The sequence below is a fragment of the Nilaparvata lugens genome, chromosome 4 (genome assembly GCF_014356525.2).
Source record: "Nilaparvata lugens isolate BPH chromosome 4, ASM1435652v1, whole genome shotgun sequence".
NCBI classification, from domain to species: domain Eukaryota; kingdom Metazoa; phylum Arthropoda; class Insecta; order Hemiptera; family Delphacidae; genus Nilaparvata; species Nilaparvata lugens.
Window position 1 is genome coordinate 53,383,829 of NC_052507.1, and position 19,890 is coordinate 53,403,718.

General features: G+C 33.9%; 1 protein-coding gene across 1 annotated transcript; it reads right to left on the reverse strand.

The window, feature by feature from the left end:
- Positions 1 to 1,423: 1,423 nt before the first annotated feature.
- Positions 1,424 to 19,884, reverse strand: LOC120350850 (O-phosphoseryl-tRNA(Sec) selenium transferase-like). Its single transcript, XM_039425840.1, has 6 exons — positions 19,748 to 19,884; positions 17,832 to 18,096; positions 16,064 to 16,185; positions 12,373 to 12,558; positions 9,770 to 9,910; positions 1,424 to 8,634 (listed from the first exon to the last, which is right to left on the reverse strand). Exons 1-6 carry the CDS (start codon positions 19,878 to 19,880, stop codon positions 8,252 to 8,254), a joined length of 1,230 nt encoding a protein of 409 aa, XP_039281774.1. The 5' UTR covers positions 19,881 to 19,884; the 3' UTR covers positions 1,424 to 8,251.
- Positions 19,885 to 19,890: the final 6 nt, after the last annotated feature.

Consider the following 19,890-nt stretch of genomic DNA (forward strand, 5'->3'; position numbering starts at 1 on the left):
TCGTTGTTTTTTCTATTTCGGACTTTTAAAATGTTATCTAAATTTGGGAGAGAAATAGTACAAGGAGTATCCTTAGTTTTTCTCTGCCGATCAGTGCTACTTTGTAAAAAATATGAATAAATAAATAAAATTTGAAGCTGACTGATCAATTCTTTCTAAAATTACTGTAGAACATACAGACAGACAACGACTTAGGCCTTGAGTGAGTCAACTATTGTGTTATGGGCATTACAATTATTATTAAGAGATTGTAAGAAAGCTTTCATGCCTCTTAATGTGAAAAACTCGAATCTGTAATCAGATTTATGAGATTCGATACTGTCCAAAAGATATTGACATATTATTTTTAGAGAAGTGCACTCCAATAGGGTTTGTGCCTAGGTGTGCTCATACTTATTTCGCTTTATGTTTTTTTCAACCAAAGCAAAAATGATAATTTTCATTAGGTAATATTTTTATTTTTAGATGGTACAATGTTTTGTAATAATATTATGTTGAGCGGAATAAATTATTTTTTGAATTGAAAATACTGTATTACTTGCAGCTGCAAAACTCAACTCATACTTTACAATCGTACGGAAGCTAGGGGAGCCAAATTTGGCCTTTCACAGGTCAAGCACTATATATATATCACTATGCATATATTACAGTAACTATATTACTGTATATAGTTACCGTACTGTAGTTTATATCAATCAAATCTGAGATATTTTCATTTTTAGCAGAAAAACACCTGATATTTACATCATGAAACATCAGTCCAAGAAAAATATCTCAAATTCGCTGAACTTTGCATCTTCAAGCTTATCAATGTGAGGAACTCGAATCTACAATCAGATTACGAAATTTGCTACCGTAGCGTTCAGGAGATACCGGTATGGGCTTATGAAAATGTGAAATTCTTACTTTTGCAGCTTCATATTATAATAGCTCTTAGTGCATTCTGCAAATTTCTCTGTTTTTTCTTCTTCAAGAATATGAATAACTTGCTAGCTGGCCAATATTTATGATGCGGCTTACAATATGAGATAGGGCGAACTTTTCGCATTACCGTAGTTATACCACAGAAAAAATATATCATTTGTGCTCTATGGTTACATCGAGCACCAAAAGATACAGTTTGATGAAAGTTTAATTGATAATATGAAGCAAAATACAATAGTTGAAGCAATTACAAATAGTGCAATTGCAATTACATAGTGAGATATTCATTTTTTTCCATTTTGTGCTATAACTTTTAAACGGATCAACTTTTTTGAAATTAGAAAACGTTGTACCTCCCTTGGATCATAGACACCTCAACTATCCAATCCTTCAAGCCACTTGGAAGGAGTGTCTGTCACTGTGGTCGTTCAATTGCATAGATACTTTTAAAATAAACTAGAGCACATGGGATCAAAACAAAACAATCTATACCGAATTGATTTTAATATTGCTGTATTTAAAAAATAAAAAGAACCTGGTCACTCTGAGGACGAATAATTTACATTGTGTTTAATTTTATAAAATAGTATTATCATCATTATTATTATATATGGTATCGTTATTAAAAGTACACAACGTTTGTGATCATTACATTTTTCAAACTAAAAGCGAAGAAAATTCAATTTAAAAAAATACTATCTAGTGTAAATGACATTATAGTAATTGTCAAAAGCCGCTGTGAAAAATTGTTCAATAATAACTGTATCATTATAATTGAAATATTGTGTAATGTACAAAAATTAATTATATATTATTCAAACTATCTATGAATTTTATCCCTGTGGATAGCATTTCAATAATTCATACCTTAAACTCTATAGTAACTCACATTGTTTACAATGAAATAATGTAACCACATGTTCTGATAGATGTATGAGATACAGCTAATTGAAATAAATCAATAGAGATCATACAGATCGTACATATAGTTGACATATAACAACAAGGAACTAAAGTTTTTACACATAACGTTTTATTTTGAATGTTTGTCAGAAATTAGATGATATTCAGTCACCTTATCTGTACAATACTGGAAAATGAAAATCATTGGAATTATTGATCACAGCTGAATGGTTCATCAAAATAAATGGTAACTAATTTTAAGAAGTTCAAGATAGGTTTTGTTCAAGGATATTTCACACATTAATAAAATAAAAAGGAATTAATTCATTGAATTAAATATTTCAGAAATAAATCATTCTTAAATAAAATAAATAATTTAAATTATCAATTTTGAAATGAAATAAATTACTTTGGTTTCGTTAACAGCAAAGGAAAGTTTTACTGATCGACATCACTGTAGTAAGATTCACTTTAAACTGACTGTGTTCCTCAAAAATAATATAAATTCTTTCCATTTCCATTCCAACAATGTTGACTGTTTCAAGTGAATCTCACTATAATTTGGAAGACAAGACAGCTAAAGAAAATACAAAACAAAAATGTGAATTTTTCTAAAAAATCACTGGAATCTTGTTCGAATATTTGTGTTAAACCGCATTCTAAAATTAGTTTAATATTGGGATTTGAACCCAAGACCGTTTTGACTCTATTATAAGTTTTATGAGATTGATTTTAAAGAAGAAATGATTCGAAAATATTATTAAAATTGATCCGTCATTTAATTATTTGTGTGTTATTATCCAAATAAAATATTGAAAAAATAGATAGAGGTACACTATAAAAACTTGACTAATATTTAATTAATAAATAATTTTTTTTGTAATATTTGACAGAGATTGTTTTAGTTTTTTGTTTATTTTTTGTATTTGTACAAACTGGTACCCTATGCTGCAAACCTATATTGTCAATAGTAAGTTTTTTCCAAAAGACTGAAAAATTATTTCACAAAACTCAAAGACTTTGATAAATACTATTTACAGATGATTCTCAATCTTTGCAATCAATCCACATAAATTTCAGATTTTATCTAAATTGATGTTCATTTTCCATTCTAATATTTTTATAAACGGACATGGCGTTTCTAAATTTATAGCTACAGTACAATAATGAATTGTTTACTCGTTAAATTTGTTATTTTAATTCATCTATAACAGTACACGCACGCGCAAACTCACACATACTCTTCAAAATATGCCCTACCATAAACTATACTAATATTCAGATCTTTGTTGCAAGCATTTAAAAATAAAAGACCAAGATATTTTTCTAGAAAATTTTTGTTAGTTTTAGAGAAGTTTCATTAAGAGATGAGATGACTTCATTTTGAACCCAAAACAATTCAATTGGAATAAATTGTTTAAATAATAATTATTGGAAAATAATGTTAGCCTGTTTTTACCCTTCCAATCATTCAAATAGTATAAGTTCTTGTATAAATGAATTAGTGAATTGGTATATGATTAATCTTGAATTATACTAAACGTCTGTCTCCAATTTTCAAGTTAATAAATAACAAACATTTTAGGAAATTCATCTTATACTTGCAAAGTAGGTTTTTTACTTTTTACTCTACGTTTATTACCTACTTATATGGGTTCAAATTCCAAATTTTTTTGTTACAGCACAGTATACCAATTATGGACATTTTATTAAGTTGCAGTTACAATAATTTTCAGATGAAGAGCATTTTAAAACTAGAGAAAATTTTGTTATATTAAATATTTTATCTACTAAAAATTATAATAATGACAGTAAAGATACTCTACACTTATCACAACCGATATTAACAGTTTGAAATACAATGATAATATTAAATTACAGTCTCAAAATACAAGTGAATAGAGGTTTAGTAATAGAGAATTTGTGACAGAAGGAGATTAATAACAAATTTTAAGGGAATTAGTTTCAACAAAATATAGAAATGAGAAGACATTGGTACATAATCAAAAATAAATATAGATGTTACAAGAAAAAATGTACGAACACACACATATAGCCTAAAAATACCTTAGTGTACTTGGATTCGACATCTACACAACGTGTATCAACATTTTATTCATTGTATTCAATAAAAATTGCACATTTTTCAAGTCTTACTACCTCAAGATAACTTTATAACACTTAATTTACTAACACATTAAACTATCAAATAATTCAACAAAATTTATTGTATCATCACAAATCACATTCTATCAATAAGAATTTATAACAAAAAAGGTTTTAATATTTCAAATGACTAGGTAACGAATATGAAATTAACTCAATTTTAAAAATGGTTTCTTACTGGAAAAATGTTCCAATAAACCTTGCTTTTCAAAAAAATCTGCTCTGCTCCTCTGCTAAACAGAAATAGAACACCATTGGCTCATATGAAGTTTTCACACATTGGAAGGCTTTTAATGTGTGAACACTCTGTTAACAACCAATGGATATGAAACTCTACAGAGCACTACACACCTTTCGAAAGCAGGTCTTTCCAGACACAAGTGAAGTTTTCAACAAGTGAATAATTTATACTATTATAGATTTTAAAATTCAATTTCATTTATTTATTCATTATTTTGAATAATTCACAAATGTATCTTAGCAGCTCTCATAAAGCAATTAACAATTAATCAAGCACGAACAACTTATTATTTGACATTTATTATTTAAAAATATAAAATTTCCAATTTGTCAATCTGTAGAACATTTTTTACTACTTTACTTTTTCTAATTTTCGACATTGAAATATTTCGTTTTGAGGGAACAAAGTCTCTCTGCAATTAAACTATGGAGCGATGTCAAAGAAAATTAATCATTCAGCTGACGGCTCGGAACCTCAAGAATTTTAAGGTTTAGCATAAAAAATGGGCAAGAACTGACCGATAGATCGAGACAATTTGTTTTGAGATAAGTACACATAACCATTAAGAAGATAATTACTCCATCAAATTGATATTAATAAATTGAAACAACAATTCGGATATAAATTGCTACACTTAATCATTACACGAAACATTGTAATAATTTTTCTACATTGAAGAACGCAGATCTTAAACTCTACTCTATATTAGAAATTCGAGAATTGCAGACTGACACAATAAAATCCTGCTTTCTAATGAATTTACCCCTCTGGGTTTAATTTCTATTGGTTTTTATGGGAGTGCTTACATATTCGTAGTCTCCTGCACATAATACACTCCCATTTGAACCGGCGGAAATTAAACCCACCAGAGCAGAAATTCATTGCAATGCAGGGCCTAAGGAATTCTAAACCATTTTGTACTACATATTCAGTGGTAAATTAATCTACATTAATTGAATAAATAATAAAATATGAGTGCTTTACTGCGTGCAAACAATACCACACAAAGACAAAACTACTATTAAATTTCTCCAAAAATTTTAATTGACTCAATGCGATTCAATTGAACCTCAATTGAAATGAAATATCAACATTTATGTAGAAATTCACCATGTCTTTATTACAAGAGTATCATGTTTTTCATCGATTTTGGTATTTACAATGATAGATACATTTGATCAATCCCTAAATTCAACAACAATGCAATATATCATATCTTTATATAGAGAGGTCCATTTCATACTGTCAGCCTTTCTACAGTAAACGATGTATCTTACATTAAATAGTTGATTTATTAAAACGAAATTTGAAAAAGTTGGACATGTTTCCTTTCTGCGGTTAGCGATTCTAATGTTCATATAGAGAATGTTTACAATTTTGAGTGAATCACACTATAGAACATTCTATGGTAAAAAATTCTAGAATGGAGCAGTTTTTGGCTATCCATTCCCAATGATTTATGTATTTTCAAATGAATAAATGAATACTCAATTTAAACATATATAATCTATGGCCCGGTTGCACAACAGCCGGTTGAATTTTAACCGTGATTAATTTCACGAGAGCCAATCAGAGAAGGCGTTTTTGAAAAGACTGCTTCTCTGATTGGTTATCCTGGAATTAATCACGGTTAAAATTTAACCGGCTGTTGTGCAACCGGCACTAAGAGTTTGAATGGATTCCAAATAATAATTTTTGAAAAATAAAATACCAAACTATAAGAAAATAAGTAAGGTAACAGAAGAAACAGAACATAATATAAATGGAAACAATTATTGTTTAAAAATGAAAATAATTAATCATTCAACTAAAATAGATCCGCACACACACGTACGCACACACACAAACGATTTCTACACGAGAAAATTCAAAAGTTGAGGTCAGCTTCACGTTTAGCTTGCATTATTTTTGAATCGCAAACATTTCAGCGACAAATCCATTTGCAAAATCTAAAACTTCTTAAATTCTAATATTTTCACCAACCTACTGGAATGCTTGCTTTCATCTAACAACCATATTATTTTTGTTGCTCTACTTCAGCTCATGGTCTTACATAGTTTATTACTAATCGTACTTTATAATTAATAGTAATCGTAGTTAATTATTATTATTGTGTAGTGCTCGGTTGCATTGGTGCATGACTACAATTATGTATAGTTTTCTAAGGAATGTATGTATTAACAATGTTATGCATTGATTGGTTTTCTCTTCATGTATTTACATTTATGTTTGTGGTGAGTCTCTCCTTCACAAAAACAACAATTAGTTCCATTTTTTTCTTAATGATGATGACAAGTGTATGACGACGACGACGATGATGATGATTATGATGACGATGAGCAGCATAATTCTAAAATTGTCAACACAACAACGTGCGAAGCGAGCCAATTTTAATCGTCAATCAAGTTTTGATCTCAGATGATCAGCGTTTGTTCTATTTGTGCAATCGGCTTTATCTAACACACACTGTTGGCATCCAACTGAAGCTAAGCGAGGAATGTGTCTTGTTTTCATTAAGAAAATTGTTTTAATAATATTCATCATCCTCAGCAGAAATATTTCGTGTTTTCTACAGAAAAAGGCAACACACAAATTTACTTGAGGGAGTGGTTCCATAATATCAGTTCTAAACTTCCATGATTTATTTGAAGTAGCATTATTACCTAAGACTTTAAACTGTGCGAGACCCGTATTTGGATGTTGCTTAAAGCAATCTAGTCGTTGTGAGCCAGTAGAAGAATAGATTGATGCAACTTGAAGAGCAATCTACAATCTAGATCTGTTCTAGCTCCAGTTGAAAGTAATAAACAACAACTACAATAATAGAAATGTTCATTACAATACAGCACTTCCAAAAAGCAATTTGGACTAAAGCTCTGCAATTATAAGTTTAATATAGCTTTAGTTTCTTTTCAAAAAGCAATTTAAAATAAAGCTCAGCTAATTAGCAGTTAAGTGAAGCTTTAGTTTTTTCTTGAAATCAAGTCAATCAGAGGTGATCTTCTCCAAAAATTAATTAATCTCAAACAAAATTAATCAAAAACCATTCCTCACTTTGCCTCAGTGCGACGATGAAAATACGTTGGCAATATCAGATATTTGTCCATATTTCAACTTCAAAGTCAGCCCACAACAATTTCCAACTATTGAAAATGTTCATTCCATACACTAGTGCAGCTTGCCTTTCCACTTGCCCCTTGAGGCATGCCTCTTACGTGCGCCTATGCATGTGGCATGCGACCTTATAGCCGACAGTATTCACTAGACATAATGTATCTATTTGTAGTAATTTAGTGGTGGGCTGGTATACCAGGGTGATAGTTTTGCTGGAGGTAGCAAACAATTTATCTTTCAAAAATTTTCAAGATGTTTGACTTTTAGCTTTTTCAAAATGTATAATCTCAAAAGTTAAGACTAACTAAAGGGGTGCTTTCCCATAAATTCTGCTTAATATGACAGAAAAAGAGTACTATCAGTTTTTATAGGAGTGTTTCAACACATAGAACGTTTGACAGGAAAAACAGACAGTCTGAAACACAAACTGTTTCTGTCATTTTCCTGCCATTCTTATAAGGCCTATCAAAACAATGTTCCATTTTTGAGCTACCACTATTGTGAACATCACTATCTGTGAACCGTTTAGAAAAAAATTACTGTGAAAAAGTAGAACAGACAGCCATGGTGTTCTTATCTATTTCAGATTCAGCTGATTTGAAAGTCAGCTTTGTATAACCTCAAATTCAATCAATGTTTGAATGGAATTGTTCATTGTCCAATTGTAAATATTTTTATTGGAGGAAATAAATTCATTTATTCATATTGTCAATAGTTATAGTTATTAAGTAGTATTGTTTTCATAGGCCATAAAAGAGCAGCAGATAAAACTACAGAAACTACTGTATTTTTCAGCCGAACTTTCTGGCAATGTGTGAACACTGGCACTGGCATTATTAGCTACACTCTGATCAGCTACCAGCCCACCTTGGACACTCGTGGACACCCGTCCACCGCCTATCATCACTTGCGCAAACTATCCTTACTACTTGCCAACGAGGTTCCCGCACTGCTGCCTTCCGCACCCGCCCCGCCACCACCCTCCCCATTGATAGCGCTCCCCCCACCACCGCTCCTGCTGCTGGGGCCCTCCCCTCCATCGCCGCCCCTCGCCGCGCATGCGCCGCTGCGACTGCTTCCCCCTCCCGCCGACCTGCGACCCCCGCCACTCATCGTCGTCAGTTCTTCGACAGATGTGGGCGTGGCAGGTTGTGAGCGTCCCTTCAGCTTGTTCAGCGCTTTGTCCAGCCGATGCGTAAACAGGTCCACGTCGGACTTGCGCATGCCCAGAGTGGCCGCCGCCGTCAGGTAGGGTGTCGGGTAGTTGGAGTAGTGCGCGCCCCACCCTACAACAACAACCAACACAGTCATGCATCTTTACAATCCACAAATTTCATATGTCTCTGTATAATTACAATCGGCAAGCAACTCATCAAGACGGATTCGCACACATCAGTTAGGCTGGCCACTAACGGTACAACATGCATGCACATACACAGTCGACTTACATTTTCAACAGTGTCATCACAGCCAAGGGCTTCGAGCTAAATTTTTCAAGGTTAGGTTTTTGATCTCCAATTTGTTGTTTATTTTTCCTTCGCTGCTCTATTTGAGGTTAAATCATTTTTCTATCATTATAATTTGTAATTCTCCAATAGTTTATTTATTGTTCATTTTATGTCAGAAGCCTCTCGATTATGACAAAACATGCATGATGAAGATGTTGTGTATTCGATCAAAAGTCTACCGGAGACTGACTCTGATACTGATATGTCTAAGTCCGCCTCAAGACTTCTGCAAAAGTAATGTCAGCCACTGTGAATGGTGTACTGACTCCATTCATAATAATAACTCGATTAGATTTATAGTCAATAAACTATTGCAATGTGAATGTGATATCTGGTGTCATGGAAAAACATATTCCTAAAAAAACATTAAAATTAACATAGGTTTCATGACATATTATAGAATAAACATCAAGTACTAAACTGACTAATATGTAGGCGCCACAGTACTAAATTCAAACAAGGAAGAAGCTCTGTTCTCTTTGAATGATTAATTTTTAAAAATAGATAGAGAAATTATGTTTTTTGTCTAGTTGAAAAGGCTTTATGTTTTGACTTGAAAGATCTTTTCAAAACTTTTGATGACTACTGGGACTGTAATACTGAGGCAATTTGCATATACCGTAGTTTGTGCCAAAACAAAGGTTAACATTCTCAAAAATTGTTATCCTTCAAAATTCAAAATATATTAGTATTCAGGCTGGCTTCATACAAAATAAGCAATATCTTCTAGCACTAATTGGAAAAGCACTAAGTGAGTAGATGTGAGGAATCACTTCAAGTAAAGATAATCCCTTATCTTGAATCAATAAAAAAAATAATTAGAATGAGTACTGTCATATATTGGATATTGATTTGTGAGTGAAGATATTCAAGTTATTTGGGAACTATCGATATTAGAAAAGCATGTGCCCACCTTCAAACTTGTAGCCGGCAACCTCTTTGAGCTCAACGCCGGTGATAACCCTTGTACCGGACACACAGCGCAGAAACAGCATCGAGCCCAGCATTGAAATGCGCTTGCTGTCGCCGCCAGTCAGTGAAGTCAGTGTCATCGCTACAAAACAAACAATTCAATAAACATTTCAAATAAAATGCAAGCAAACAGCGACGAAATAAAAACAGTTGAAAATAGATTACCAAAATTTCTTTTCAAAAGCACCCAGCACACAGGAGCAATAGTGACGTCTACTAGTAGCCGCTATTAGTGGCAAACTACACGATCAAATAGCAGTATCCGGAATCGCTTCTCACAATGACAATAGATGGATAATGTAGCCGACACTAATTATTGATAGGCTGGTCTAGTGGACTCCACTATTGTCCCTGTGTGCAGGGTGCTTTATTGGTTACAAAGAGTAAACTCATCAAGAACCAAATTGTTTGTAGACTATGTGCCGGTTGCACAAAAGCCGGTTAAATTTCAATTCCACGAGAAACAATCAGAGAAGCCGTCTTTTCATAAAAGCCTTCTCTGATTGGTTCTCGTGGAATTCATCACGATTAGAATTTAACCGGCTTCTGAGCGACCGGACCTATAAGTAAATAAAATGAATAATTGAAATATTTTAGTCTCAAATATGAAAATTGAATATTAAATCTTGAAAAAAAATTCTTGTCGAATAAAATATATTTGAGATATAAAATTGATCATTATTAACAAAAGTCAACAATTGATATTGGATCAGATTACCGGGATAACTCAAATCATAGAAGGCGGTGGAAAAAGAAAGTGAAACAATTGGTCCCTATATTTCCACTGCATTTGAAACATGAATCTTACTACAGTGTTGCCGATTAATTATAATACATATATTGATATCTTCACTTTGCGATTTATATGGTAGTCAATAGTTGGAATGAATGAATATATTATTTCATCAATTCAAAGAATAGGATCATGAATAAGAAATGGTATGAATAAACAAACTAAATGTCAGATTGATTGGAATGATGTCAGTAAAGTCTGTAAAAGATGACAAAAAAGTATTACTGTATTACAAACAGAACAAAATTATTCATGATAAACCGCAAAAACGTTCATCAAGGACCTTGTTAGATATCAATTGATAAATGAAACTTCAAATAAAAGTAAAAATGAAGAATATTTTTAGATAATTAATCAACATTTGATAAAAATAAATACTGGAGGAAATGATATACAATAAAGACTTGTTGAATAAGACGAGAAAAATTTTGATCGATCACGATGGAATTTACACTCAACTAAAAAACTACAAGGATATAAAATTCTTTAAAATATTTTTAGAATACTCTCCTCCAACTCTACAACTATTATCAATCAATTCAGGCACCATAGTTACAAATAGTAAAGTTATTACCACATTTTATACTAAGATTACTACATCAAATTCAATAGTTTTCTATTAATATTTTCATAGTATATACAATAATTATTGTTAACAACAAACTTTACTAGAAGTAGGCTACGTACTTTTTACAATTTCAAAAATTATGAGTCGAAAGACGTGTGTATGAATCTGAACTACTAAAGGCCTACTAAGAAACTCTAGACTATTAATAGTAAGTTGAAGGAAATTTGTAAGATTTTATAAACAGCCTTTCATCGCTGTCAATCATAACAATCATAACATACAATGATTGGTCACACAGCATAGAATAGAGAAGATAAAATAATTAATGAATCAACTGTATCAATAAATTCAATAAAACAAGGAGGTGCTTATAACAGTTGTCAAGTTCTCCTAGTACCTCTATATCTTAACCAGTTCTATAGAGAGATTCATGTTATAAGTCAGCATCTGATTTAGATTGGTTCGGTATCCTTGTCTATCATCAGACTAAGCAGATAACTCTATCCTTTTTCAACCACATACCGTTGCCAAATTATCTATTGCGGATGATGTCCACATGAGCTTTCAGCTTGTGCGTGGGTAATTGGATGTAAATGATATGTTCAAACGTCCATGCCTATTGGCGGGATTCGTAACCTCGACCAGGTAGCGCTAGCAGACTGGAGGGTGCAACGCATTAAGCTGGATTAGCACACGACAGTAACAGTAAAAATATAATTCCCATAAGTTCAAATGGTATTATTCATACATACTGGGCCGGGCTGAGTGAGAATAGTCTACGAGTATTTAGAACTCGTTTAATTCTATTTTCATTGTTCACTGTCACTGTTGTCTACGAATCCAACTATAGTCGTCTCGGCTGACCGATTCGGGCTATGTAGTATACATTGGAAATGGGACAGTTTTGGCATGAGCTTCTTGTGCCTTTCCTCATGTCAAATATTTGAACACAATCTGATAAATAAATATTAGATCAGATAAACCAGGATTACTTGAATCACAACAATCTATTACAGAAGGCGATAGAATAGGAAACATGACAACAATGTTCTCCTAAGCGTTTACATTGAATTTAAAGCGTGAATATCAAAGGTTGGGAACATCCGTCCCAAACCAGAATAAATTATTTTAGCAGGTGATCTACTCTATTGTATGCTATGCTTTGGTTTGTGACAGGTCCTACCTATAGAGATGGGATTGTTCTTGGTGTCGAGCAGCCGCTCCTGGTGTTTGTGCGCCACCTTGGCCAGCTCCTCCTTCAGATACTTGTACATCTCCTTGCGTTGGCCAATCAGCTGCTTGTAGCCATTCACGCCCAGCGACAGCAGCGTCACAAACACGTCCATCGCTGGCGACGCCGATGCTCTGCCTTTGCGCCATCACAACCAACATAATATGCAAAACGTACTACCGCCAAACACATTCAAGTAGGAATGAAATGAAGATGAATACAAGGTATATTATGAAGAATGTAGAGTGAATGTAGGTGAATGCAAGGTATATGAAAGATGTAGAGTGAATGTAAATAAGGATGGATTATGTGAGAGAAAAGTGGAAAGTAGAAAGTATGGAATACAATCCGTAAAAGAATGTATATCATGTTCTGATAAAAAAATAAAAAATCCAATTTTTATCAATAAAATCATAGTACGAGTTGGAAGTTCTAGTGCAATGCTGTAGTGGCTGGCGTATATTTTAGGGTGTATGCACACAGAGAGCGGTCAGGCGTTCTGCGGTCGAATACAAGCGTTCTTGTTGCATTTCTCAATCGAAAAGAAATACTATCAGATAGAGAGCTAGAATCTGTAGCTCCAGTATCAACTCAATCATAATGTGAAAAGCGTCTCTCTCTTACATAGGCCTATTCAATAATTGACTCCAGTTTTCATGTATTCCGTATCCAAGAGAGCGTTGGAGAGAGAGAGTTGGAACGTCTGATTGCTCTCAGTGTGCACACACACTAAAGGCTTGTATTAACAATAGTGTTGCTTTCATATTTCTTGGAGTGGCCACTAACGAAATGACAAGTGTGTTGAACATGTGTGTACAAACATTTCGTCATACATTGTTGTGTCATCACAGCGGAAGGGTTCGAACAAAATTTGTTGAGGTTAAGCTTTTGTATCTTCGATTCTTTGTTGTTTATTTTATCTTCCCTGTTCTATTTGAGGTTAAATTATTTTTGTATAATTTTAATTTGTGATTTTCCAGTAGTTAATTAACTGTCATTGGTTTTTAATTTTTTCGAAGCCTCTCGCTGAAGACACAACATGCATGACGAGCACGTGTGTACACACTTGTTAAACAAACTTGTCCCGTCTTTGGTAGCCACCCTTAGTGTTCAATAGAAGTCGATTTCAAGTCACCATGACAGTGCTCTTTCACTTTCAACTCTTGTCGGAGTCTTATTGCTAAAATTATAATATTCCCTTTTTCTTATCAAAATTTCCATTTAAGTTCTTAAAGTTTTTTGATACTCAACTGATACACAAGGGCTAAATAGATACTCAACTGAAAAGCCATATAAGTTTTTCAATATTTGGAATGATACAATTTGTCTTCTACACCCAATATAATAAGTTATAAAAACTTCAGCGAGATGAAACAAGAAACAAAACACGAACGAAGGATATGAAAATGATCATCATTATAAACCAAAGCCCTACCACAACCAAATTTACCTCTACTGTCTAATACCTATAGTGAAACGAAATTGAATACTATTAAAGTTTATCTCAATTATTCAACCTGTATATGAGAATATATCTTCATTGTTTATTGTTTTTGAAGGGGCGCATTCAAGGATCCAAAGGTTCAAAGAACCCCACACGTCAACCGAAGCTTATTGTGTTCCCATGTAGTATGTTAGTTAGGCAAACCAATACCTGTGTCCTTTACAAGAACCAGGAGTTTTCCCCTACACTAACATCCCATTCATCACCTCGTTGTTTGTCGCAATCCAGTGTGATATGCTTGGAAATCTCTTCCGACTAATTAGTCCTCGTGACCTACGTGAGTTCCACTACTGGCCTTCTTTGAAGGTCCTTCCGCTGAGGAAGGGGTTGCCAAGTTGCCTCGAGGGCGCCCGCCCACCCCTCACTCAGCCTCTTGACCCACATTTGTGCCTGGAGTTTCACCCATCTCTGGTCTCTTGGGTTTTCTCCTTTTTGCCCCTCCGAAACTTCGCAGGGTCAAAAGCCTCACCTCTCCCAAGAAGTTTTGCCTTAATGGCCGCCCTTCTTTGAGCAGTGGTGAGTTTTGGCCTCTCCATCCACAAACTCGTGACCTACGAGAGTTCCACTCCTGGCCTTCTTTAAAGGTCCTTCCACTGAAGGAGGGGTCGCCAAATTGCCTCTAGGGCACCTGGTCACCCTCGACTCAGCCTCTTGACCCGCATTTGTGCCTGGAGTTTCACCCATCTCTAGTCTCTTGGGTTTTTCCTTTTGCCCCTCCGAAACTGCCCTGATGGGGCAGATCCCGTGGGTTTGAAGGCAAGGCAACTTCTGGAGTTGCCTTGGGGTCCCTTTTAGTCGCCTCCTACGACAAGCAGGGATACTGTGAGTGAATTCTGGTTTTTAACACATTCTTGAGTACGATGTTCGCCTCAAGGCTCCCCCAACCCACAGGGTGCTAATATACCTTAATAGGCGTAATATGCATCGTTTGGATGTAAGAATATATCATTGTTTAGGATGTGAGCAGATCGGTTATTAAGGAAAAGTAATGCTTGTAAATGAGAAGTTGAGAATTCAAATTCATAAATGGGAATATAATAAAAATATTAATTGAATACTGTATGGCAAAATGATAAATAAGGAGTTTCAAGTGTTAAGACAGAATATAACTATTAATGAATAAAGGAAATAAGTGTTTAAAGACGTAAGAGTTCTTGAACGCAATAGGATGTTCGAGTGTGTGCTCACAGAAAGCGATCAGGCGTTCCGAGTTTCAGCGGTATTAGAAGGATTTATTACAAAATACATATGGATATCTATATCTATATCCTCCTAAAACCGCTCTCAGTGTGCACACACCCTAAGAGAGTACTGTGATTCGATGAATAAAACTACAATGAATGAATTTATGGTCTACACTCTAAAATGAACGAGAGAACCTGAAACTTTAAATCATGGATCAGTGAGTAACATACTACTTCAGTTCACTATCATTACAGTAAACTACTTTTTGCTCTATACACATCACCTATGAAACAAGATAAATTTACCTCAATCAATATCTACTTCAAATCACAGAATTCCTATTTATATCAAGTGATATGTTAAAATCTAAAATTATTATATACCTGTATATACAGACTTAGCAACAGTTTCAAGATTATAATAAATTATATATTCAGAGACTTTGAATTTTACTTCTAGGGAGCTCAACAATAAAAAACATTAACCCAATTTACATATTATATGTACCACATCAATAAGATTCTACTTATAATTCCACATAAATATCCTATCTTGTACACAACATCCTATTCTCTAGTATCAAGCTAATTTCCAACTTTCAACCTGAAGATACTACGGGAGTACTCTTGAACAAGGCATGACATATTCTTCACTTTTTCAAGATACCTAATATTTACACCATTATTTAAATAATAATAATTATGTTTCAAAGATCAATTGGGTACGACCTCAACTACCACTCATGCCAACTATTCACGGATACCATAGATGACACATCATTGGAAGGTGGACCAAACAGCAAGACACAATTTTCTTAATAGCTACTGTCAACTGAATTTTTAGAACATTTTTTTCAACTAATAATAAGATTATCCATTTTTGAGCTGAATAAAACTAGTCTACTATAGATGATACTTTATAGATGATAAACTAAAGAACAGTAATCGAGCATACCTGGATAATTTTTTGCAATTTTTTCGAGCAGTCCTTTTTCAAAACCAGAAATGACGGCACCTCCAACCGGAACTAGGAAATTTTTGTCAGTGCTCTGAACGAAGGCATCGACTCTCCCTTTCCTGAAACATTAACAAATGTATTATATTAGAATCAAACATAGAATAGAATACATTTTATTAGCCCAAAAAACAAGATGTCAGAATTTGACATATAGACTAGTTAATATAATACACAATAAATTAAGAACAACACTCAGTTAATACAATACAGTATAAAGACACAGCATATACAATATACTATAATTGATGCTATTCATGGTATAGTAATTCATAAATTCTAGGTATTGAAATGAAGTATCCTACATTTATTTTTCTGTTCATGAACTCTTCAACTGACTAGAAGGGGTTACTCAAGAGAAACGTTTCTGAAAATCGATTTGAACCTCCTGTGATTAAGTTGCCTCACCTCAGTTAATAGGAAGCCTATTTATTAATTCAGTTGTGACATGTGAGGGACTTTGGTCAGTTTTATGCAGTCTGCTCCTGGTTACATTGATAGTCTGATTGAATCATGTATTATAAGTAGTTTGAACTAGCAGCTGTTAAGATGATGATAATGTAATTATAATTTTTGGAAAATTTATATCATGAACTAACACGCAACCCCAACAAACAGGATTCTTCTTGCTGGGTAACTTGTAATTCGTTTCAAAGGGGTTTCGGCTTGCTTTCACAACGTACGCTCATTGTGCAATATTACGTACATTTTGGTTTCCTCGACAATATTTAGATTGCATGATTTGAATGCTCATTATTTGTCGACGTACTGAGAGAGATTCAACAGCTGTGAAGAGGGCAGAAGGCTCTCAAGAGCAGGATGCAGCAATTTGAGTGAAAATAAGACAATAAGATGACTATATTTTTTGAAAAGATTGGATCTGAGTATTACCAGGGATAACTGGAATGAGTTTATAATAGAGTAGAAAATAGTTACATAATTGAATCAAGATTATAGTGCAAACACACTCAAAATTCAAGGCTCCAGGATGAGAAACATTATTGTTGAAGCTAGTAGCTTAGCTTGCTAGGCTCATATCTGTGCGTCAATGTATCACTGTATTTTTATAGGTTTAATTAGAACTAACGGTGGCATTCATTTTGTCTGAATTTTAATTGTGCTAGGAAAAGCTAATAAATTAACGCTATTATTTGTGTTTATTATGTGAAACTAGTAGGTCCCGTCTCCCGTGCTCCGCAAGGGTCTGTTGAAAGTACAAATAGGTTTAATTTAGTTCTATTGTTTCATGAACCACTGTAATAATTTAGAATAGAAAAACGATTTGATCGGGCTTTTATCTTACGTAAACTTTGCATCACAAATTGAATACTGAAAACCTGACGAATTGTCAACTTGACAAACTGAAAACATGACATACTGAAATCTTGAAGAACTGAACATAGGCCTATAGCCATCCTCGGTAAATTAAGAATCTATATGCAAAATTTCACGTGATGATGAAGCAGATTGAATACACATTCGTGTATTTTGTATCCTTTACATTATTAAGCCAATTCTTTTCTTTATAATATTATAGATTAAGTAAAATTATAAAAAAAGTCTAATAATATCAACATATTGGCATTTGAAAGCAAAAACCTAACCTTTACTTTTTCATTTAAAACAAAATTAAACAGAATTTTTTAGGTTATGTTCATTTGGGAGGACAAATTGTAATCTATCCCATGTGAGATGCTGTCAAACTAACCTAGCCGCCTCCTGTATGAGATGCATAAGCCTGGTGCTCTGCAGGCCGTAAGCGTTGTTGACGAGATGCGGAATGTTGTATCGACTGCAGAGCAGCGCAATCTGCTCCAAGCTGTCTGCCGCTCTCGGCGCGAAACAGCTGGTTGTGGAGAGCACACACACGATGTTGTCCGAGCCCAGGGTAGCCATCTGCGTCTCCAGGGCCTGTGTGTCTGTGCGCAGCTCCTCCCCCACCACCACTGTCTCGATTATGATTGGCTGCAGGCCTGCAAATACATCAATTACAATCAAGCTAAGATGCCATCACTGAGTCAAACCAGTCAGCTTCAAATAAGATATACATTAAAATAACTTCACTTATATGGGCCACTTTGTTCAAATTAATAAAAACAATATAAAAACTTGTAGTACCCTTTTATTAAAACATATAAAAATATTTTAACGACTAGTTTTGATCATGTCAAAATGTTCGAAATGTCAAAATAAACAAGTTAATACTAGATAATATATTTTCATATGCTTATTTTGATCATATACTTACTATTAATTTATTATGCTTATATAAGTATATGAACATATATTATCTAGTATCAACTTGTTTATTTTTACATTTTAACTTGAAAATGGCCAATGGTCGAAACTAGTCGTTAAAATGTTTCAATAAAAGGGTACTACAAGTTTTTATATTGTTTTTATTAATTCAAGATTTACATTTTACATTCATAATTTTTTATTGCTAAGGGTGATGTCCACATGAGCTCAAGGCTTGTGAATTGAATCGAAGCATTTATTGAATTCTAGGAGGGCGAACTTGTACGCGGGTAACGAGACCTAATATGATAATGGAGATGAGTGGAACTACAACTTTAGGTGGGTTCCGAACCACCAGGAAGCGGGCTCTTGTATTGATCATCCTTAAATTCGAGACCTGAAGAATCACTTTATCCACCATCTAGCTACAAAAGCAATAGGCAAATCACACATACACATAGGTATTCATTTATAAATAGTAACAACATACACAATCTAACAACAAAATGATTACAAAGGTATTAACAGACGCAGGGATCTCAAATTATCTTATCAACAGCTTATCAGGGCGACCACTAATCCAATCACTTCCCCATGTGTAAAACAAAACATAACTCAACTTAACCTAACAAAATTAAAGTAGGAAAAATTACTTTATGAAGCGTAGTAACCTATGGACTAGATAATATTCTCAAATGATATGGAGCAATGTGATGAAATATGCAAAATTGCTGAGTAATAATTAATAGTTAATTCTGAACTTTCAAGAGCTAGTTCTTGGAAAAGAAAGGATACTAAGGGCCGTTTGACAGTGACAGTTTAAACTAAATTTCATTTTAAACTGGATTAAATCCGTATCAAGTCTCGTTTGTTATATTGTGTTTCATTTTTAGTTTAAGCCACCAGCTGATTAAATTCAGTTTAAGCTTTGACTGTGCAAACGGCCCTAAAGAAACTAATAAGTAGTGAGTGAGTGAAGAAGTTAGTAAGCTATTAAGTACGGTAAGTAGTTAAGTAGTAATTACAGTGAGTAATTTATTGTCTAGATTATGATAATCTGCAGAACTGAGGATAGATAATTAGTGAGTAACATATAAGTAGTAGGGACATTAAGTAATTGTCTCGATGATGTTTAGATGCATCCAGTCGTCTCGAGAGTGAGACGCACGATAATTTCAAATGCCCCACCATGACTCGACTCTCATTCAGAGTATACAGTCCCACATAAGGTTGGCTTATCTGTCTGCGGATGCATTCTGCACCCTTAATGGAAAAATATTAAAATGAGGGTTTAACTATCATGAATATTCAAATATTTGAATGAGGGTTGATTCTCATAAATTTTATTGGAAAATGAGTGAAACCTAGATTATGCAAGTAGCTTACCAGCAGTAATAATGCACTTGAAACAGGACTTTTGGTCGATGCGTGACCAGAGCACAAACTTGGCTCCGGGTCGTTCTTGCTTCATCGTCAGCATACACAGCACAAGGCTCATCCCAGTCGCCATCGGGATCATAAAACAGCCG